Source organism: Harmonia axyridis, chromosome 2, assembly GCF_914767665.1.
Source record: "Harmonia axyridis chromosome 2, icHarAxyr1.1, whole genome shotgun sequence".
NCBI classification, from domain to species: Eukaryota; Metazoa; Arthropoda; class Insecta; order Coleoptera; family Coccinellidae; genus Harmonia; species Harmonia axyridis.
In genome coordinates, this window is record NC_059502.1 from 12,568,775 (window position 1) to 12,587,406 (window position 18,632).

Consider the following 18,632-nt stretch of genomic DNA (forward strand, 5'->3'; position numbering starts at 1 on the left):
TTCGAACTATTGTTTTCACAGCAATTTATCTCGGCTTTATATCGAGCCCTAAAATCAGAGTAATAAACTCTATGGCGCTATCCAAATGTGGATTCAATTTGAAATATTTAAAAATTAAATTACGAAATTCCCGGAGTTTGGGAATGTTTCACGTCAAAAATTGTTATTCAATGCCAAAATGAATTGGGAATAGAATTTTAAAGTGTCATTTAAATTTTGCGCAAAAAAACATGATTATAAGGTTTCTTCAAAACGCTAGCTAATGAATGGAATTTGTTTTGGGAAGTTTAGCTGGAACAGCTGCCGGAATATTTACCAATCCGTTAGAAGTTGTGAAAACAAGAATGCAATTACAAGGCGAACTAAAAGAAAGAGGAAAGCACGCCAAGATTTACAAAAACACAATACAAGCAGCTCATCATATAGCACATGAAGAAGGCATTTTGGCCTTACAAAGAGGTCTTGTACCTTTTATTGGTTGGCAAATTGTTGCAAATGGTTTGAGACTAGGTAACAAGTAAAATCCGAAAAATTGTAGAACCGTTTCGAAATATTTCACACCTGAAAAGTTCGGTTATTTTTGCTGCCTATCAATAAGATTTTGCTAAGATTTTGATCGAATATGGATTGCCTTGATTTTAGGATCGTTCGATTTGATTCAAGCATCAGGGTACATGTCAAATGAAGAAGGAAAACTCATATTTCATAGAACCCTGCTAATAAGTGGTCTTTGTGGTGGCTTCGCAGGTTTTTGGGCAAGTCCGTTTTTCTTGATTAAAACACATATGCAAGCAGAATCTTCGGTGTCCCATTCAGATTCTCGTCGACAATATTCAAGTACCTTAGATGCCTTCAGGACAATTCATAAAAAAGATGGAGTAAGTACGAGATGAAATAGGTAAATAACTTCTAATAAGAACTCTATTTTTTGATATGAACAAATAAAAACTTTCTTTTCTGAAAATTTCATTCAAATCTTTGTCCCAACAAACTTTCATATTTTGAAAATGAATAGTATTTTTTGGTATTACGTCAGAACAAAACAATTAAAATCTAAAGGGCCTAAAGGAGACTTGCGATACTTCAGTTGATTTATGTACCCAAGGCGCTCGAGTCAAAATTCGTTTCCATGGAAATATGGCCATTTCAATACAGTAACTTAATAAACCACAGTGGCGACAAGCGTGGTCTCGTTTAATTGGCTGATCCTAAATATGGCGGCTTTTTGTTTCCATTCTCTATTCCTGATTTTTGGGATTTATTCAAAATGTGAGGCCCATTTTATTTAGTCACTCTAGTATTCTTTAGTTGATTAAATTTGTTCTATATACAATCAAATACTATCAGGCCCAATCATTTTGATTTTGACGTGTGTCAGTTCAGTTCAGTCAATTGTATTAAGTTCTATAGTTCTATATCCCCAGTCGCCATTTTTAGGCTCAATTTGATCAAATTGTAGCCACTGTGTCTAATTAAATCACTATACATTTCAATATACAATAGCGTCACCTACGTATGGAAAGGGAAACTTCGCCAACACCGAGTTATTGTCACCTGAATTGTTTTAAACAAGATCTAATCCCATAGCAGTATTTCAAACATGTTATTAAGCATTCTTATTGCCCAAATCTCAAACAGAAAAAATCTAATAATTATTCAGCATCATTAGACCACTTACGAGGGATTACCGCCACGTGGCTTTTCGCGTATAAATTAAACTTTGGTACCCATTAATTTCCCCTCTAGCGCTCATGCGATGACCAAACTTTGTACGGTGTACGAAGTTGTACAGTCACTTCATTTTATTTTTTTTTTTCGAAGCAAATAAGTAGAGGGCAACATTGTGCGACGCTCGAATATTTTTTTCACGAAAATATAGTTTTTACCTCTTTTGAAATGATTTTTGGTAGTTTTTTTTCACGAATATTTTAAAAGAATATCAGTGTTTTGTGCAAAGTACATTTCACCATTTTTTTTTGCGAAAAACGAAAAGATTTTTTTTCATTCGCAAATTAAAAAGATTTACTTTTCACAATGTAAATTAAGGTTTAAGGAAATCATGTGAAACTCCATAAAAATCGCTGATTTGTAAGAAGAAATATATCTAATTTCGTTTTGAACTGAGCAGCCATGTTATGGTGTTCCCTCTCAAAAGAAGATATTCTCTCTTTTTATCATAGAAAATTTCACCATAGGCTAATATTAAAAACCAAATATTAACTGGCATGCAACAGGCTAATTTCCTTGCTATTATCACAGATTACTAGTTTTTGCTATTATTTGATTATTCATCTCCACAGTTATTTATTTTCCATTTTTTCATAGATAAGAGGATGGTTCAGGGGCAGCCTAACATGTATGTTCAGAACGGCAAGTGGCTCTAGCTCGCAATTATCAGCATTTGTGCTTGCCAAGGAATATATGAGAGAAAATGGTCTCCTACAAAATTCCCTATTTTGGCAAAGTTTAGTAGGTAGTTTGATTGGAGGCATTGCTATTTCTATAACCATGGCTCCATCAGAATTGATTTTGACTAGACTCTACAATCAAGGTAATTTGAATGTTATCATCCTTTAATGTATTATATTATGTTCCATAGTATCTGTTTTTAGAAACCGACGCCACTGGCAGAGGCCTGCTTTATAAAAACTCCTTTGATTGTGTTAAAAAGATCATGCAAACCGAAGGAATACCTGGCTTCTTCAAGGGTATGGAGGCTACTTTTATCAGAATGGGGCCTCACACTATACTGAGTTTGATATTTTGGGATATATTTCATCAAACTTATGAAAGTTTTCAAGAAGAAAGGAGACGAAGGAATAGATGATATTTATTCAGGAATATTGCTATCAGTATCTTATAAGATTACAATATCAAGATTACTTTCAGAGAGTATTATCAATACTTCAATCATCCGGGTTGGTTGTAAATATTTAATAAATCATAAAATGGTGCTGATTATTTAGTTGCGAAAATATATAAACCAGTTAACACGGGGAAAGAACAACCATAACAAATTCTTAAGAACTACCATAAAGTTTGAAAAAGTTATAGGATTGTATCGTGGTAGTTCTAAAAGTGATTACTCAATTCTAGACATCATTTTAATTGACGTTAGTAGACCAAAGACATAATCTAATCTGTGGTTAGAGGTTAGACACTTCAAAACAAACTTTTATTATTCAAACATTCCAGAAAAAATGTTCTAGTGCTATTTATTATTGAGTAAAATGGAACAAAAGAAAAATGTGAAAATTGTTGTGTTGGGTGATATTGGTCATAGCCCTAGAATGGCTAATCATGCTGTATCATTGGCTGATTTGGGAAATAAAGTAGATGTAATTGGTTATGGAGAATCGGAACTGCCACATCAATTCAAAATTACTCCTAATATTTACCATCATTATTTATTTCCATGTCCGAAAATAGGTTTCAAGTTATTGAATTATATATGGAAAACACTATGGACATCTTTAAATCTCTTGTTTCTACTAGCTATAACACGTAAGGCTGATGTAGTTCTGGTTCAGAACCCACCAGCAATTCCTTCATTAGTTATTTCTTGGATATATTGCAAATTGGTAGGAGCTCAGCTTATAATTGATTGGCACAATTACGCACACACTATAATGGCACTAAGTGTGGGAAAAAGGAGTCCTTTAGTTTCTCTAACCAAAAAAATAGAAAAAACCATAGGACGAAAAGCTGACTATAATTTTTGTGTGTCAGAAGTAATGAAAAAAGATTTACATGAAAATTGGGGAATAAGGTCAGAGTAACATTAATTTGTAGAATTTAAAGTTCAGAAAAGAAAATATAAATGGAAATTGTTGCAAGGTTTTCTACTTATACCCTCTTTTTGCTTTTGATTGTAGAGCACAAGTGGTATATGACCGTCCAGGTTCTTGTTTTGGATCGGTGTCAAAAAGTGAAATGCATGATTTTCTCAAGATTTTAGGTAAAAAGAAGGGCTTTGAAATATTCATTGATGAAAAAAATGAAAATGCTACTTTATTTTCACAACATTCTTCAATTGGTCTAAGTCTTAAAGATGATAGACCTGCATTTATAGTATCAAGTACTAGTTGGACAGAAGATGAAGACTTTTCCATACTCGTGAATGCATTACAAGGTAGTTATTATTTTATTGAGAATTATACTCAATATAAAACTGAACAACTTTTCACTAAAAAGCTATTCAAAATAGCAGAGTCAAATTATCAGCAGTTTTTATCCAATCATTGCATTTTCAGTTTAATGAAGTTGGCCTAAGTGAGCTTCTATTTGTTAAAGTAATAACTGAAGTAGTTATTTGTCAAATTCATTATGAATAAACCAAATTGTTCTATTATCATTTCAATTGTCAATAAATTATCGATGACTTCTAGAATAAAAATTTCAAGATAATATTTCCATTGTTAAAATAATGACTTGAAATATTGATTCAATTATTAGTTTATTTATGAAGTAATAAAAATAGGAGATTATTTCTTCAAAAAAACAATTTTCACTTCAACCATAAAAATTTTGGAAGTTATGATTTAAAAATAAAATACTCAACATTCCTCTCCGTGGACATTAGGAATTATTTTATTTTCATATTGAACCTCTAATCTTAGATGGTAACTGGGAAAAATAATTGCATATTCTACATTGTAAATAAATTTCAAAAATCTCAGAATTGTTGATAAAATTTCCATTAACTATAATATTAACTTTTCATTTTCAGATTATGAAAATCACTGGAACAATGGTAATAACAAAAATTTACCAGATTTGGTAGTTGCTATAACAGGAAAGGGACCTTTGAGAGAACATTACTTGAATGATATTGAATCTAGAAAATGGACACATGTTAAGGTGATCACTCCATGGTTAGAAGACAAAGATTATCCCCTATTCATTGGATGTGCCAATCTTGGAATTTCTCTACACACGAGTTCAAGTGGACTTGATCTTCCAATGAAAATTGTTGATTTATTTGGTGCTAATGTACCTGTATTGGCATATAGTTTTAAGGCGTAAGTATATCCTCAAAATTATTAAATTATTTTGCTATATTTGGAAATTGTTACTATGATCTGATATTGAAGATATTCCTCATATTCTTTTTCAGTCTAAATGAATTAGTGATTGATGGAAAAAATGGATATGTTTTCTCCAACCAACAAGAACTCTCAAATTTACTTTTAGACCTATTTGAAGGATTTCCTTCCAATGAAATGGTGAATAGAAATCTAGAAAGAATGAAAAAAGAACTTGAATTATTTGGAAACTGGAATGATATATGGAATGATGTTTGTAGACCCATTTTTGATTCTTGAATAATAAATGTTTTCTATGCTAATAATTTTATTTTAAACTGCATTATCGAGTTCAAAAATAAAATTATCTCTGTGCAGTCCTTTCTTTTACTCCATTTTTAGATTTTTATTCATTCCAGAACATAAACCAAAATCAGTCAGAAAATTCTCTCAGAGAGAAAAAAATAATTAAAAAGGAAAACATAAAAATCATTAATAATGATGTTTTCCAAATTCGCATTTATTTGGTATATTGACTGAAAAAACTTCTATTAACTGAAAGAACTTAATCTAAGTGGATTAATTAGCTGTAAACTGATGGTTTAGATAAAGAATGAAAATATTGTTAAAATATAATATTTTTTTAATAACTATGGTGATATAGAAATAATAGAAATATTTAGTAGTTCTCATGAAGTGATTGAGGAATTAAAAAAAAACAATACTACACATAGAAAGTATAATTGATCCACAACTAAATTTTGGACAATTCAAAGTTTTCTAAACATTTACTTGCGAACAATAATAAATTTGTGACATTGAAAGATAATATGGATAGAGTAGTAGATAGAGTAGTCAAAAACAATATTTTTTTGAAAATATTTCAATTTTTCATAGGACTCGGGCCTTTCACAATGTGGATTCACGCTTCCCTCCTTAGATATTTAAATGGTACTTTGCAGACAACACAAATACTTTTTAGTAGAGCTTGTGAAAATAAGATCAACCCTCAATTGAATAACATGATCTTTTTCAGTTAATTTATTATCAATATCCAAATAATTAACAAGAGGTGGAGTTCTAGTTAACTCTTACATTGTTTACAAGTCAATGAATTTTAATAAAACCAGTAAGTAAACAACTATTTATTACATAGTCATTAAAATTATATTCTAGAATTTCATAATTTTTCCTAATTCATTTTGAATTTGGGTGGTTGTATATACATATCAATAGAACAACAGAACTAATGATTCATTGAAAACTCGGAAACTTTAACCACATCATCTTTTTAAACCACTCACAAAGGACAATTACAATTTTTTCGTGTCAGAACTTCTTGAAACTCATCAGCAAAGAAATAAAAAGAGTATTCCAATGCTCATCGCTTATTAACGATTAATCTTATCAAGTAGAAATATTTTTGAACATTTCCCCAGATAACAAGCTATCCAAAGCTTTCTGGACAGTAGGATCCTTCAGAAGTGGTGTAGATGTTGAAGGAGGGGGAGGAGGTGGAGCTTGTTCACTGTCAATTTTACTATTATCAGCGGATTTGTTCAATATGTTCATTATACGATTTTGTAATTCTGCTTGTTTATTGACTTGATTCTCTGTACCAACTTCAATGCCTTCACTTACTTCAAATTGTACTTGTAATTCCCTTCTTTCTTCCAAATATTTTATTACTTTATCATACTGAACTGAAGTCAACACTCTATTTTCAGCAAGCATATTCAATAATAACTGTATACCATTAGGGTGTTTATCATAGATAGTCATTTTACCTTCATTATCTGTAGTTGAGACTTTTTCACCTCTCATATATGCCTCAAAATTTCTTGTTAAGAAGAGAAGAGCATCGTCAAGAGGCATATTTCTATGCTCCTGGGGAATTCCGTGTAAAATATTCAGTGTTAAACTTTGGTTATCCTTATTCTGTGGCATAATAAGTATAGCATATAAACAGCCTCGACTAGAGATATTGGCTAGGACACGACCTATGGGCACATCTTCGTTAGGAAATAAAAGATCAACAATGAGGCCAAGTGATTTCAATCGTGATTCAATATATTCTGCATATTCTGTCAGTAACTTGGAAACAACAATAATTTCACAATCATTTCTATCAGGTCTGTCCATTACAACAGGTAAAGGATTATCATATTCAGGATACATGTCCTGAGGATGATATGGTCCTACATCCCTGAATCTATCTCTGTCTAATGGTGGTGGATGTGGTACAAATCTATCACTATGCCTTGGTTTAGCTCCTCTTTTTCCTCTTCGTTTTCGCATTGGCCCCCTTGAATCTTCATCATCAAAGTTTTCTGACGATATAACACTTTGTGATTTAGGTGGGAAGGATTGTTGATTATCTGCTTCCTGAAATTTTTCTGCAATCATCTCCATTTCTTTTTCTTCAAAGCAAGGTGAAGTGCTAACATCTGCAGGAGGTTGATTAGATTTTGGCAACTCCTCAGGGTCAATTTTTTTGATAGGAGTGTTGGGAATGTTACTAGCATTTTGATTACCAGTAATTTTTTTTTGTTGGTTATTTGATTCTTGAGGCTTTTGATTTGAATTTGAAGTATTCATATTAGATCGATTTCTATCTGGTAAAGCAGGTTTAACAATAATTTTTTTGCCATGAACTATTGCACCTTGCTCGAAACGAATAGCGGCTTGTGCTTGATCATCCTTTTCATACTGGACGAATGCAAATCCCCTTTGGAGGACAATTCCTAATATTTTACCATGTTGTCTGAATTTCAATTCCAAATCATCAGCTACCACCGTTGTAGGGAGACCACCGATATATATACGCTGAGGGGCGGTTGCCGGGTCTTTCATGAACATTTTATCTGTTCGATACATATTGGAAAGTTAAATTTATGTCATAGATTAATATTTATTCCCCAATACGAAGAAAATTGTACCAATAACCAATGTAGTCAAACAAACATATAGACATAGAACATAGAATAATATTTTATAACCAACAATCCTAACCATAGATTGAAATTAAATTTTTTTGATGAATTGACTGCAGGGTTGCAGGTGATTATCGGAAAAATCAGGGAAATTTTTTTTCTCTAATTCTGTGGTTATTCCGTTCATTCTTCCACATCTTGTAGAACAAAATCGTGCGAGAATATATCTGAAACGCACAGTTTTCATGGTTATATTTTATTATTATATGTTGGTACTACGAACATTCCGCCACGGCTTTATCTGTCAATTCATCAATTTGCCTTGAAGAAATCAGTTCTGCCAACCAACATTTTTCAATGCAAAAATCACTAAATGATATTTATGGAAATATTTCATAAATTTCGATAAAAATGAAATGAATTAGAGAAAATAATGTATAATACTCGTACAGCAGGCTCATTCTACCACTCGTTCCTTCAAAAACTCGCCACTTCGTGGCTCGTTTTTGAATTTTGAACTCGTGGAAGAATATCAATGCCTTCTGCACTTGTATTATAGAATACCTATTAGTTGTTAGTTGTTTTAGGGCGCTAATTCCCGAATTGCTGTTGAAATAATAAAAAAACAGAAAAGCTACGAAAATATTGCATCCTAGAAAACTTACGAAGTTTACAGATCAACTTAAAAAAATTACAGTTTTGAAATTGCGTGACTATTCAGTGGACCGACAAGTATTTTTAGACGAGATATCTGTATTTTTTCAATTTTGAGCCATTCATTTTTACAAAAGATGAGGTCCGACTCACAGAAGACGGATTGATAATTCTCGAATGGAAAACATGGAAATTTGAAATTCACCCACTAACGGCTCTGAACGATATATAAGGACTATAATAAATGCCTAATCTCTAGCCCATTCCGCTGGATGGTTATCGTGCAAAATTGATTTTGATCTTCAATTATTCATTAGTGAATCCAATACTATAATTAATGAATTTAACAATAAAGAGACAATAAAATTACAGACATTTGGGCAAAATTATAGCCAGCTATTCTTCTGGAACAAGCGCCCAAAACTTTTTTTTTGTGATAAAAAAAATGGAATTATTATTCGATTTCCCATTTATTTTATTATATACCCATTGCTCATATTTGATCGATAATAAGAACCAACTGTGTTCTGTGTAGGACTGATTACTTACCTAAATAATCTTGTTAATATTTTTGAATGGCAGACTAGTTATTTATATTACAAGTGCAGAAGCCATTGATATTCTTCCATAAGTCCAAAATTATTCAATCATTTCCATGAATATCGTTTAGTGATTTTTGCATTGGAAAATGTTGGTTGGCAAAAAGTTTTCTTTATCACAAATGTGACAGATAAATCTGAGACAGACGAGTTCCCAGTACATAGTCATGAAATCTGCGTGAAACTGAAAAACTCCCGCTCAATTTTGTTTTAATGGTATGGCAGAATGAACTGATTTGCTCAGAATTGGTGAAAAACTTTTGGTCTTAATTGAAATGTTAAAAAAATTGATAGGTAGATAAGAAAAATAATACTGTTTGATATAAAGGTACATTTATTTCTTGTTGTATTCATGAAATTCTTTCTAAAATTTCGGCCTTGAATGGCAATTTCATACATAAACAAAGAAAAATCATATTGTCACACAATGTTGATTAAAATATTGTGCTCTTAAAAGAGCATTGAATAAGATTGCTTAAGAAATAATACTAACAAAGGTATAAATAAATATTTCAGAAAAATAAAACTATCTCAAAATCAATCCAGAAGTGGAGTTGGTATTAAAGTATTTGAATTTTCAGTCAGTTTTCAATTGTTAGAATTATTAATGATTAATTGAAATGTTTTTCTTAGAATTCCATATGTCACAATGCATATAATTATTCTCTTAAATTGCACTCAATCCTAACTTATGAAGTTTAAATAAATTAACATCATTTATTGAAACTAAAAGAATCATAACGCATTTAAAAACTTTCAAGTGATGTCATTAAATCATTATGAAATATGGATAACAAAAAACTGAAAGATTCCAATAATGGAAAAAACAAATTAAAAATAAAATTTTATTTTCACAACCACGAAGATTTTGTTTTTTTCCTGTGATAATCTTCAGGGACGTGGCCAAATCAAAGTTAGACTAGACTCTTAATAAATAATCATTTACTTCAAGAAATCATTTCATGGAACATAATAATAAATGAAAAAAGGTGCTTACGGCTAACTTAAATCACAAAAAGTTCATAATCACATGATAGTTTGCTCAAATCTAAAAAAAATACCAGAAGAGAGATGTTGACTGTACAATCTATTGATACAATACACTATCGGCAGTAGGCCATAATATTTACATCTAAACTACTAACATGTAAATGTTGAGACTTGAAAAATTTGAGCTGAAATACATCTTGGAAATTTCAAATTTGAATTACTTCGAACATATCTTGTTGTGTAATGAAAAAGTCTGATGACATCAGCAAACAGACACACAACTAACAAGTTTTGCTAACAATTTCTTTCATAGAAATATAGATCTTTTTTTGAGCTTTCCAACAACTGTTATAAAATTTGTGCAAAATTTTCAGCTGATCCAAATTATTATACGACTTTTTTCCGAATTTTCTAGTTGTACAAAAAGATACGATTATTATCACTGGAGTGATCTACAATCGATAAATCCCTTTTGAAGTAATACTGAAGGATTTCTATGGCAGAGAGCTAATTCAACATAAAAATATTTATTCCTCATCACCTGGTTGAATCAGTGAACAAAATTAGTTATAGTGATTACAACATTGACGGTTATAAAATTAAAACTCAAGGATATCACCTCAGTATTATCTGTTTCAAAAGTTCGTTCGATCACGCCAAATTAATTGTAAGAACTGATTATTAATGAATTACATCTTACATGTTATACGCCACATAAATTGGATCTAATTGATCCGCTAAAAATCCATCTCTCAAATGCATTCTTTGTTTTTCTCCTCTGGAGTTGATCGGAACAACTCCCGGATCTACAACTACGACGACTCCAACTATGAGATGGTGCTCTTCTAGTACTGTGTTTGTCACTAATGGTACTAAATCCAAGGCTTCACTTTCATTACCATCTAATTCTACCACTACAACTAAAAGGTTGGTCCAAGTGAAAACAGCGCTGAAAATAGAAAAGTAGTATGAGGTTAATGAGCTTATTTTGAAGATTACAAATTTCACACAATGATTCATTTCTTCCTCATAGAATATTTAACATTTTCAAAAAGATTGGAACACAAAATGAGTCTTCCTCGTTTAACTCTGGAATACCACTTATATGGCAAAGGACTTTCAATACAATATTATAGATACAATGTTTATAATGAAAATAGATTATTCAACAATTAGAACTCCAAAATTACAAAGGTTTAGAACTTTGCAGAAAAATGTATTGTATTTACTGTTATCATAGCAATACATATTGTTGATTTCCTAATTATTTGTCCCTCAGTTTCAGATATGTGTTATATTTTCTTCCACAAAGGAAAATAAAACCATTATTATTATTAAAACCAAAAATACTTCAAATTTCACTGTAAAATTTATTACATCTTCCTATGTTTCAGAATAACAACTTTTGAAGAAAATCATAATAAATATAATGTCAAGCTGGAGGATTTGAATCCCCATTGAGGTAAAGAATATTGCATTAAATAACACCGAGCCAATTTTTCAAACTTTCGTTAATCTTAGGCTCTAAAAATAATATTTTCATTCAGAAAGATCAATATTCCATTTCGAGATTGAACAATTACGAAAAATTGATTACTCTACGCCTAACCTGAATTTAAGGGCGTCTTTTACAAGTTATTGTCTTTATTTAGGTTTTATTTATTTAGTCTTCTATCTTTATTTAGGTAATTGAAGAATCACAAATGCTGCCACTGACATTAAAAGGCTAAATACAGTTTTTGAAATCCCTCTAATGTAACGCAGAAATACGTCTATTTATATAGCTTATATAGTTGCTTGCCCCGGCTTCATACATTCTGTCAGGCAACCCAAAATACATCCTTCGAAGTGTCAAATTACACTCTATGATTGTTTCTTGGTCAGGAAAAAGAAAACCCCTTTTTTTTTCTTTTCCATACGATTTTTTCGAAAATATTTTGTTGTATAAACCTTTTCATGAAAGTAATGGGCACAACAAAAAAAGAATATGCATGCATCTACAAATATTCCACTTACCATTCTGCAATTTTCTTATGGCACCGCATCACGCTGTTTTCAATATCGATAGGGTGATATCTCATGCCTCTAAGCATAATCGTTTCGTCTAAAGCCCCGACCACGTATACAGCGTCGTGCTGTTCGGGACTGTCGGAGGATGAGGCGTTGAGAATGTGATGTGACGAATTCAAGGATTCCGTATCGCTGTCCCTGCCCAGTATCGTTTCTTCCAGAGCGCTCCTATTGGACCCGGTGATCGAGGCGGTCTCCGTCCTTCTCAGGAAGCCCAGGTACCCGGTCCTGGCGTAAACTTCTCCCGTGTTCCCGGTCACCAGGTGGGCGTTGAAGTGGTCGTTGCACTCGTTCTCCTCGCCGTAGATGGTGAAATAACCGCTGGCGTTGTGGCCGCTCTGCACCCAGATCTCGCCGAGATGCGAATCGCCGCACTGGCCCTTCGTTTCCGGATTAGCGATGATGACCTTGACGCCGGGCAGCAATTTTCCGCTCTCCATGATGCACAAACTGTGCGGGCTTCCCCTCTCCACCAGGCTGACGCGATCGTTGCGCAACGCCCTCAGGTCTACGAACACGGAGGACGGTTCGGGACTAGAAGCACCCTGCAGACAGATGGCGACGTTCACGCGGCAACCGAAACTCGTCGATACGGCCCTGGGGCTCAAGCCTAAAGCACTGAATAATTTCGAGAAGCTGGTAGTCAGGTTTATCCTAGGCCTTTCTTCTGCTACTACCACGCAAGTTCTCACACAGGCCAGGTTTACACCGCGCGTCTTCAGTTGGTTGACCGACGATCCCAGTCCTTTCGTACACAGTTCCATGACGCCGTATGAGCAGAAGGTGTCGCGAACTTTGTTCTGACTGACAGCTGTCAGCCAGAGGGCGGGGTTTACGTCGATCTCCGACGGTGGTATTAGGATCGAATGATGGCCCGAATATATGCTGCTCAGACACCTGCAAAATGCAAAGAGAGATTTTGGTTGGTAGTGTTATAGAATAATAGTATATGGTAATTATAGTAACTGCGGAAGCTCGTGGGGTAGTGAACGATATGCGCGATACCTAAAATAATATCGCCACTTTAATGGGAAATTCTCCTGCACATGAAAATTTATACTTGGTCATTGCGTATTTCATTCATGATTATCAAAGGGTGTTTTTTTTAGAGCTATAGAACTTTAAATTGCAATAAAACAACGATGGATTATTCGATTGACATGAATCTCATTTATCCGCAAGATAATCTTGTGGCATTACATTTTAAATATGATTTCTGGCATATGAGCGCCACGGCTGGCTCGGATGTAGTCCAATCGGGATTTTCGATGACTTTTTCCAACATTTGTGGCCGTATATCGGCAATAATAACACGGCGAATGTTGTCTTCCAAATGGTCAAGGGTTTGTGGCTTATCCGCATAGACCAATGACTTTACATATCCCCACAGAAAGTAGTCTAGCGGTGTTAAATCACAAGATCTTGGAGGCCAATTACAGGTCCAAAACGTGAAATTAGGCGGTCACCAAACGTGTCTTTCAATAAATCGATTGTGGCACGAGCTGTGTGACATGTTGAGCCGTCTTGTTGGAACCACAGCTCCTGGACATCATGGTTGTTCCATTCAGGAATGAAAAAGTTAGTAATCATGGCTTTATACCGATCACCATGGACTGTAACGTTCTGGCCATCATCGTTTTTGAAGTACGGACCAATGATTCCACCAGCCCATAAAGCGCACCAAACCCTCAGGTTTTCTGATGTAACGGTGTTCGATATACACTCCAAATGTGGCAGTTTTGTTTGTTGACGTAGCCATTCAACCAGAAGTGCGGTTCATCGCTAAACAAAATAAAATGGACGTAGTGCGCGATACGTATTCCGCACAGAACCATTATTTTCGAAATAAAATTGCACTATTTGCAAGCGTTGTTTAGGCGTGAGTCTATTCATGATGAATCGCCAAACCAAACTGAGAATAAATCACTTGACAGCTGTTAAATCGGTCGCCATCTTGAACAGTAATGCCAACTTAAAGTTATATACCTCGAAAAAAACACCCGTTATCACAGCTACACAACGTGGCAACGGCGCCTAGTTAGATAGCTTGTACAACCATCAACCAATCTAAAGGAATAAATGATATGACAGATGTCTGTTCCCTTCTTCAAAAAAAAAAAAAGCAATAATGAGTTGGCGAAACTTGCTTCCTCATAAAACAATCAAATTCTGAAGAAAAAAAGCCCATCTCACCATAAAGCGAAGCCTAGACCGCAATATGGGTCCAAGCACAAAGCGATGTGTCTGCTCGGATACAGTTCACAGGAAAGCTTCATGCTCCTGCAGAGATTCGTAACAGCAGCATGGGACATCTTGATGCCGGCTAACATTCCGGTTGTGGAAACACTGAAATCCAAATATGCGAGCATCTCGGCAGCCGGTGCCCTATAAAGAACTGGTAACTTCTTTTTGGGCATATCATCAGTATCTAATATGAGAGGCCAAGATTTGATATCGACAACGTTACTTGCTTCTTTGGAGCGCAGAAGCTTGATCACAGCCTGGAAGAGGAAAAAGAAAATTAAATTTTGTTCGTTCAAGCACAAAATATGATATTTTAGGTGCAAAATATTTCTATAATGCCAAAATTTCCAGCTTGAAGCGAAACATCTTCATAATAAATAATTGTGAAAAATCAATTTTGGTTTTGAATAATTTTTGTTTCAGATTCACTCCATTATTACTTTAAAGATACAATATCATTGATCTCTGTAGCATACTCAAAAGATACAATGCAATTGGTCCCTAGAACTTATTCCAAAAATACAATATTATTATTCCTTGGAACGTACCATAAAGTTCCAATGTCATTTATCCTTAAGGCTTCTACAGAGTACAAATGTATATTTATGCTTAATAAACTGCAGTTGCATTAAAAATGAAATGCACTCACCTGTGAAGATAATACTAATACAGATTTAGAAACGTCCACAATCATCCTAACTGTAGGAAGGGTAGTCTGCAAATTTTGGGGGTGGGGTGGCCTTATAGTTACGGGTACAGCACCTACATATAAGCATCCATAGAAAGCGCATATCAAATCTAATCCCGGAGGGAAGATTAAAGCCACATGATCACCAGTGTTTATCCTTCCTTTCTCGTTCAGAAGGTTGCCTATCCTCTCAGCCCTCTTGTGCAATTCTGAACAAGTAAGCACCTTAGCAGCCGTACCTTTGCTGTTCAATAAGGTAAACAGTGTGTGATCTGAGGTACTATGCGCCCTCCACCGCAAGATTTCTGTGATGAATTGTTGCTGGAAAGGAATACACTCATTAGAGGGGTTCATGCAGATTCGTGGTAAAATGTAATAAACAATTTTTGATACCCAAGAATCATGAAAAACAAATTTATCAATTTTGAGTTTTGCACATATAAGAAATACTTTGAAGTATTAATAGTAGGTATTGCAATTTATGTTTCTTTTTTCTGTGGGGAGGAGTTAAATTTTTTGAGACAATTTTTCTGCATGAGTACATAAGAAATAGATACAATGAAACAAAAAGAAAATTTAGATGCTTTTTGGTATGATAAATGAGGAGTACTACAAGAGCTGGATTATCAACCAGTGAAAAGTTATTATGAAGTCAACCTATATGGTGTATGTTGATTGTTAAAGTCCCATAACCTTCAAAAAGTTACCTCTCATGATGTCTACTGTCCGATAATTCGGAAAACGTCGTACCTCTTCTATAGTTTCTTTAATTTTTTTCTTGTATTTTCTTGAGATACAAGAAATCCAAAAAATATAAGATTATAAACTCGGTCTAGCCGTTGTTAAGTTATCAATGGTGTAACTGATCCGACTTTATTTTCTATAAAGGTGTTTCAAATTAAGTCGGCACCCTGTATATATGTTTCAATACTCTTGTGAAGCTATGGGATCTCCATTATTTGAAAAAAATTTTTTTAATTTACAGATTGTAGTAGTTATCATTGTAATAAACAAAAAAAAATTATATATAAACATATAGCTTACCTTTTTCGAAGAGTCCTCCTCTTCCTGCAAACCCCCAACATCTCTGCCTTGAGCGCAGGCCAGTCTGTTACCTTGCACAAGATTTCCCACAATAACAGACGCGGGGCCAACGTCTGAAACACAGTCGGTTGCTGAAACGCAAGGGAATACCATGCTGTAGCATCTCTCAAGCAAAGCTGTCAGTTAGTTAAGAGTAAAGAGGGAACCACTACCAACACCCCACTCGTAGTCACAAGTCGAGTGGAGTAGGGGAGTTCAACAGCTTCAACGAACAAACGGGGTACAAACAAATATCAATGATCATGAAGGCAAACTTTCTTGGTTTATGTAATACGAGTTGAATTAATTTTTCATCGAAACAAATCTCTAAGTTTGTGTGATTTTTACATTTCTTCTTCAAGTGGGAATAAATATTACAGAGGGAAACTTTCGACGAAGAAATCGATTATATTTAGTATCAGTCAACATGTGTACCGTTCACTCTAATTCATTATATTTCCTACATTCCGAGAATAATTTTCCATATACTTTTCTACATTTAATTCAGTAAATTTGTGTACATAGCCAAAGTTTGTCTTCATGAACTAAACTTCTGTAAATACTTTTAGGGTAACATCAATTTCAGGATCTATTTATTTACTGTTAGCTAATGAACTCTTATGTTAGTAGATGCTACCAATGTTGTCTGTGAATGATAAACACAGATTAGTTGTAACGATTTTTCTTGCATATTTGTGACGCACTTGAATCTGAAACTATCCGCTCTTTTAATTATTGAAGAAAAATTCCCCACTAGTTATGTACAGGGTGGTCCAGATTTTAGTGCAATAATTTTGGTGACGGATAGAACAACTCTTCATGAAGAAAGTTCATATAAACATATATCTTAACAAGCTTCGTTTTAAAGACACAGGATGTTAAAGTTTTGAAAAAATCAGTGTTTTACTTATAACTCTAGTGATATAACATTCATAGTTTTAATGAGCATCCTGAAAAAAAAAAAAACAGTTTATTGCTTATAACTTTGGTATTAGTACATGTTTTATTTTTTAGCTATTGAAGTCTACATAATGTAGTATTTCGAATAAGGTAAGTGTCTTCTGCCAAAATGATTTAGAGGCTTAAATTATTTCATTTGTGAATAATTTTCCCGTTGAACAGACAGTTCAATAAGAAAAGACCATCGCACCTCTACATCTACGCTACTGAATAATTTTGGCAAGAGACACTTACCTAATTCGAAACATTACATCATCTAGACTTCAGTAGCTAAAAATTAAAACAATGAATGTAATAATACCAAAGTTATAAGTAAAAAACTAATTTTTTTTTCTCAGGATGCTGAGAGGCCAGGATGTCAAGATCCCTTATTTATATCAAAACCAATGTAATTATTTATTTTCTGACAACCACCTGTCCAAAATTTTCCTAAAATCATATTTTCAAGATTTACACACTTATGATATTCATTCGAAGCATATTCCTTTAAATCGCTTGACTCGAGCTAAGTAACATTCAACAATTATTCCGTGTTCACCATGCAAAAATTATTAGAGTGCAAAAAAGTTAGAATTTGTACATAGGATAGTTTCAGATAATTACAAAAAAAAAACATATAAAAATGAAATGGTGAAATACATTTATAAATATACAATGAACAGAAAACCACATAGAGAAAACATGATATGTTTTGTGCAGTGGTGATGGAAAAGTGCAGGCAGTGCAACAAGATACTGAATAAATAATAAAGTAATATATACATTCATCATCTTGTGAACACCAATAACCTAAATTATGTATATGTAATTTCCCATTCTCAAAAAGGGTTCCGCGCTTCAAACGTGGTTTGGTAAATGACTTTGTACATATCACTCTTTCGAGAAGACAAAATAACTCAAAAACTGTTTTCCTTTTATCTTGATGTTTCCAAAACGTTTTACGACTAATTTTTATATGCAATCTTTATTTGAGGATAGAGAAATGAATACCGTAGTATTCAGTAAATAATGCTTCAACAAACGATGGGGGTACAGTGAACTAGTGAAAATATACATGCCCGAATATTAACATCCCAAAAACATCTAATTATGCTGAAAATTTTACCTGAATGCACTTCTCGGGGTTTTGGCAAATTCGTAACACATGTATGTGGACACATTAAAACATTAGCAGGATGTAGAGTTCCTTCTAAAAATCTCCTTTTCGTTTCAGATAAATGTATACCTCCCAAAGGAGTTTTCGGTAGATAATTAGGAGGTACTAATGCCAAACAGTAAATGCCAACTTGGTGTATCGAATCTACTGCTTGAAGTACTCGGGACATCCATTGGAAAGACTGAAAGAATGAATGATTTGTCAGTAAACTCATCCAGAATTTGTTTTTACA

At 33.6% G+C, this 18,632-nt stretch overlaps 4 protein-coding genes across 16 annotated transcripts in view; 2 read left to right on the top strand and 2 right to left on the bottom strand.

Moving 5' to 3' along the window:
• The first annotated feature begins 128 nt into the window (after window positions 1-128).
• Window positions 129-2,953, top strand: LOC123674032 (solute carrier family 25 member 35-like). Of its 2 annotated transcripts, none has more exons than XM_045608843.1 (4): window positions 129-510; window positions 643-878; window positions 2,326-2,551; window positions 2,613-2,953. In XM_045608843.1, the coding sequence occupies exons 1-4, from the start codon at window positions 267-269 to the stop codon at window positions 2,825-2,827; spliced, it is 921 nt and encodes a 306-aa protein (XP_045464799.1). In that variant the 5' UTR covers window positions 129-266; the 3' UTR covers window positions 2,828-2,953. The 2 variants fall into 2 exon arrangements, with proteins under 2 accessions (XP_045464799.1, XP_045464800.1); XM_045608844.1 differs by having other exon boundaries at window positions 2,600-2,738.
• A 15-nt stretch (window positions 2,954-2,968) lies between these two features.
• LOC123674031 (chitobiosyldiphosphodolichol beta-mannosyltransferase) lies at window positions 2,969-5,347 on the top strand. Its single transcript, XM_045608842.1, has 4 exons — window positions 2,969-3,769; window positions 3,876-4,132; window positions 4,730-5,021; window positions 5,117-5,347. Exons 1-4 carry the CDS (start codon window positions 3,231-3,233, stop codon window positions 5,322-5,324), a joined length of 1,296 nt encoding a protein of 431 aa, XP_045464798.1. The 5' UTR covers window positions 2,969-3,230; the 3' UTR covers window positions 5,325-5,347.
• A 402-nt stretch (window positions 5,348-5,749) lies between these two features.
• Window positions 5,750-8,015, bottom strand: LOC123674034 (nuclear receptor coactivator 5). Its single transcript, XM_045608846.1, has one exon. The coding sequence runs from the start codon at window positions 7,899-7,901 to the stop codon at window positions 6,432-6,434; it is 1,470 nt and encodes a 489-aa protein (XP_045464802.1). The 5' UTR covers window positions 7,902-8,015; the 3' UTR covers window positions 5,750-6,431.
• A 1,511-nt stretch (window positions 8,016-9,526) lies between these two features.
• LOC123674035 (disco-interacting protein 2) overlaps window positions 9,527-18,632 on the bottom strand; it is a 114,568-nt gene continuing 105,462 nt past the window's right edge. For 11 of the 12 annotated variants that reach the window (XM_045608857.1, XM_045608849.1, XM_045608847.1 and 8 more), the window contains 6 exons: window positions 18,350-18,581; window positions 16,247-16,377; window positions 15,164-15,523; window positions 14,464-14,771; window positions 12,217-13,167; window positions 9,527-11,149 (listed from right to left, as the gene is read on the bottom strand). In XM_045608857.1, the coding sequence (XP_045464813.1) occupies window positions 10,897-11,149; window positions 12,217-13,167; window positions 14,464-14,771; window positions 15,164-15,523; window positions 16,247-16,377; window positions 18,350-18,581 (2,235 nt within the window). In that variant the 3' untranslated portion in view covers window positions 9,527-10,896. The remainder of the gene's footprint in view (window positions 11,150-12,216; window positions 13,168-14,463; window positions 14,772-15,163; window positions 15,524-16,246; window positions 16,378-18,349; window positions 18,582-18,632) is intronic. The other variant, XM_045608848.1, reaches the window with a different exon arrangement.

Excerpts from the sequence above, each read along its gene's own strand:
- LOC123674032 (XM_045608843.1), top strand. The coding sequence starts at position 267 with ATGGAATTTGTTTTGGGAAGTTTAGCTGGAACAGCTGCCGGAATATTT. Across the intron at positions 511-642 it reads TGCAAATGGTTTGAGACTAG|GATCGTTCGATTTGATTCAA; the intron begins GTAACAAGTAAA and ends CCTTGATTTTAG. Across the intron at positions 2,552-2,612 it reads GACTAGACTCTACAATCAAG|AAACCGACGCCACTGGCAGA; the intron begins GTAATTTGAATG and ends ATCTGTTTTTAG.
- LOC123674031 (XM_045608842.1), top strand. The coding sequence starts at position 3,231 with ATGGAACAAAAGAAAAATGTGAAAATTGTTGTGTTGGGTGATATTGGT. Across the intron at positions 3,770-3,875 it reads CATGAAAATTGGGGAATAAG|AGCACAAGTGGTATATGACC; the intron begins GTCAGAGTAACA and ends TTTTGATTGTAG. Across the intron at positions 5,022-5,116 it reads TTGGCATATAGTTTTAAGGC|TCTAAATGAATTAGTGATTG; the intron begins GTAAGTATATCC and ends ATTCTTTTTCAG.
- LOC123674034 (XM_045608846.1), bottom strand. The coding sequence starts at position 7,901 with ATGTATCGAACAGATAAAATGTTCATGAAAGACCCGGCAACCGCCCCT.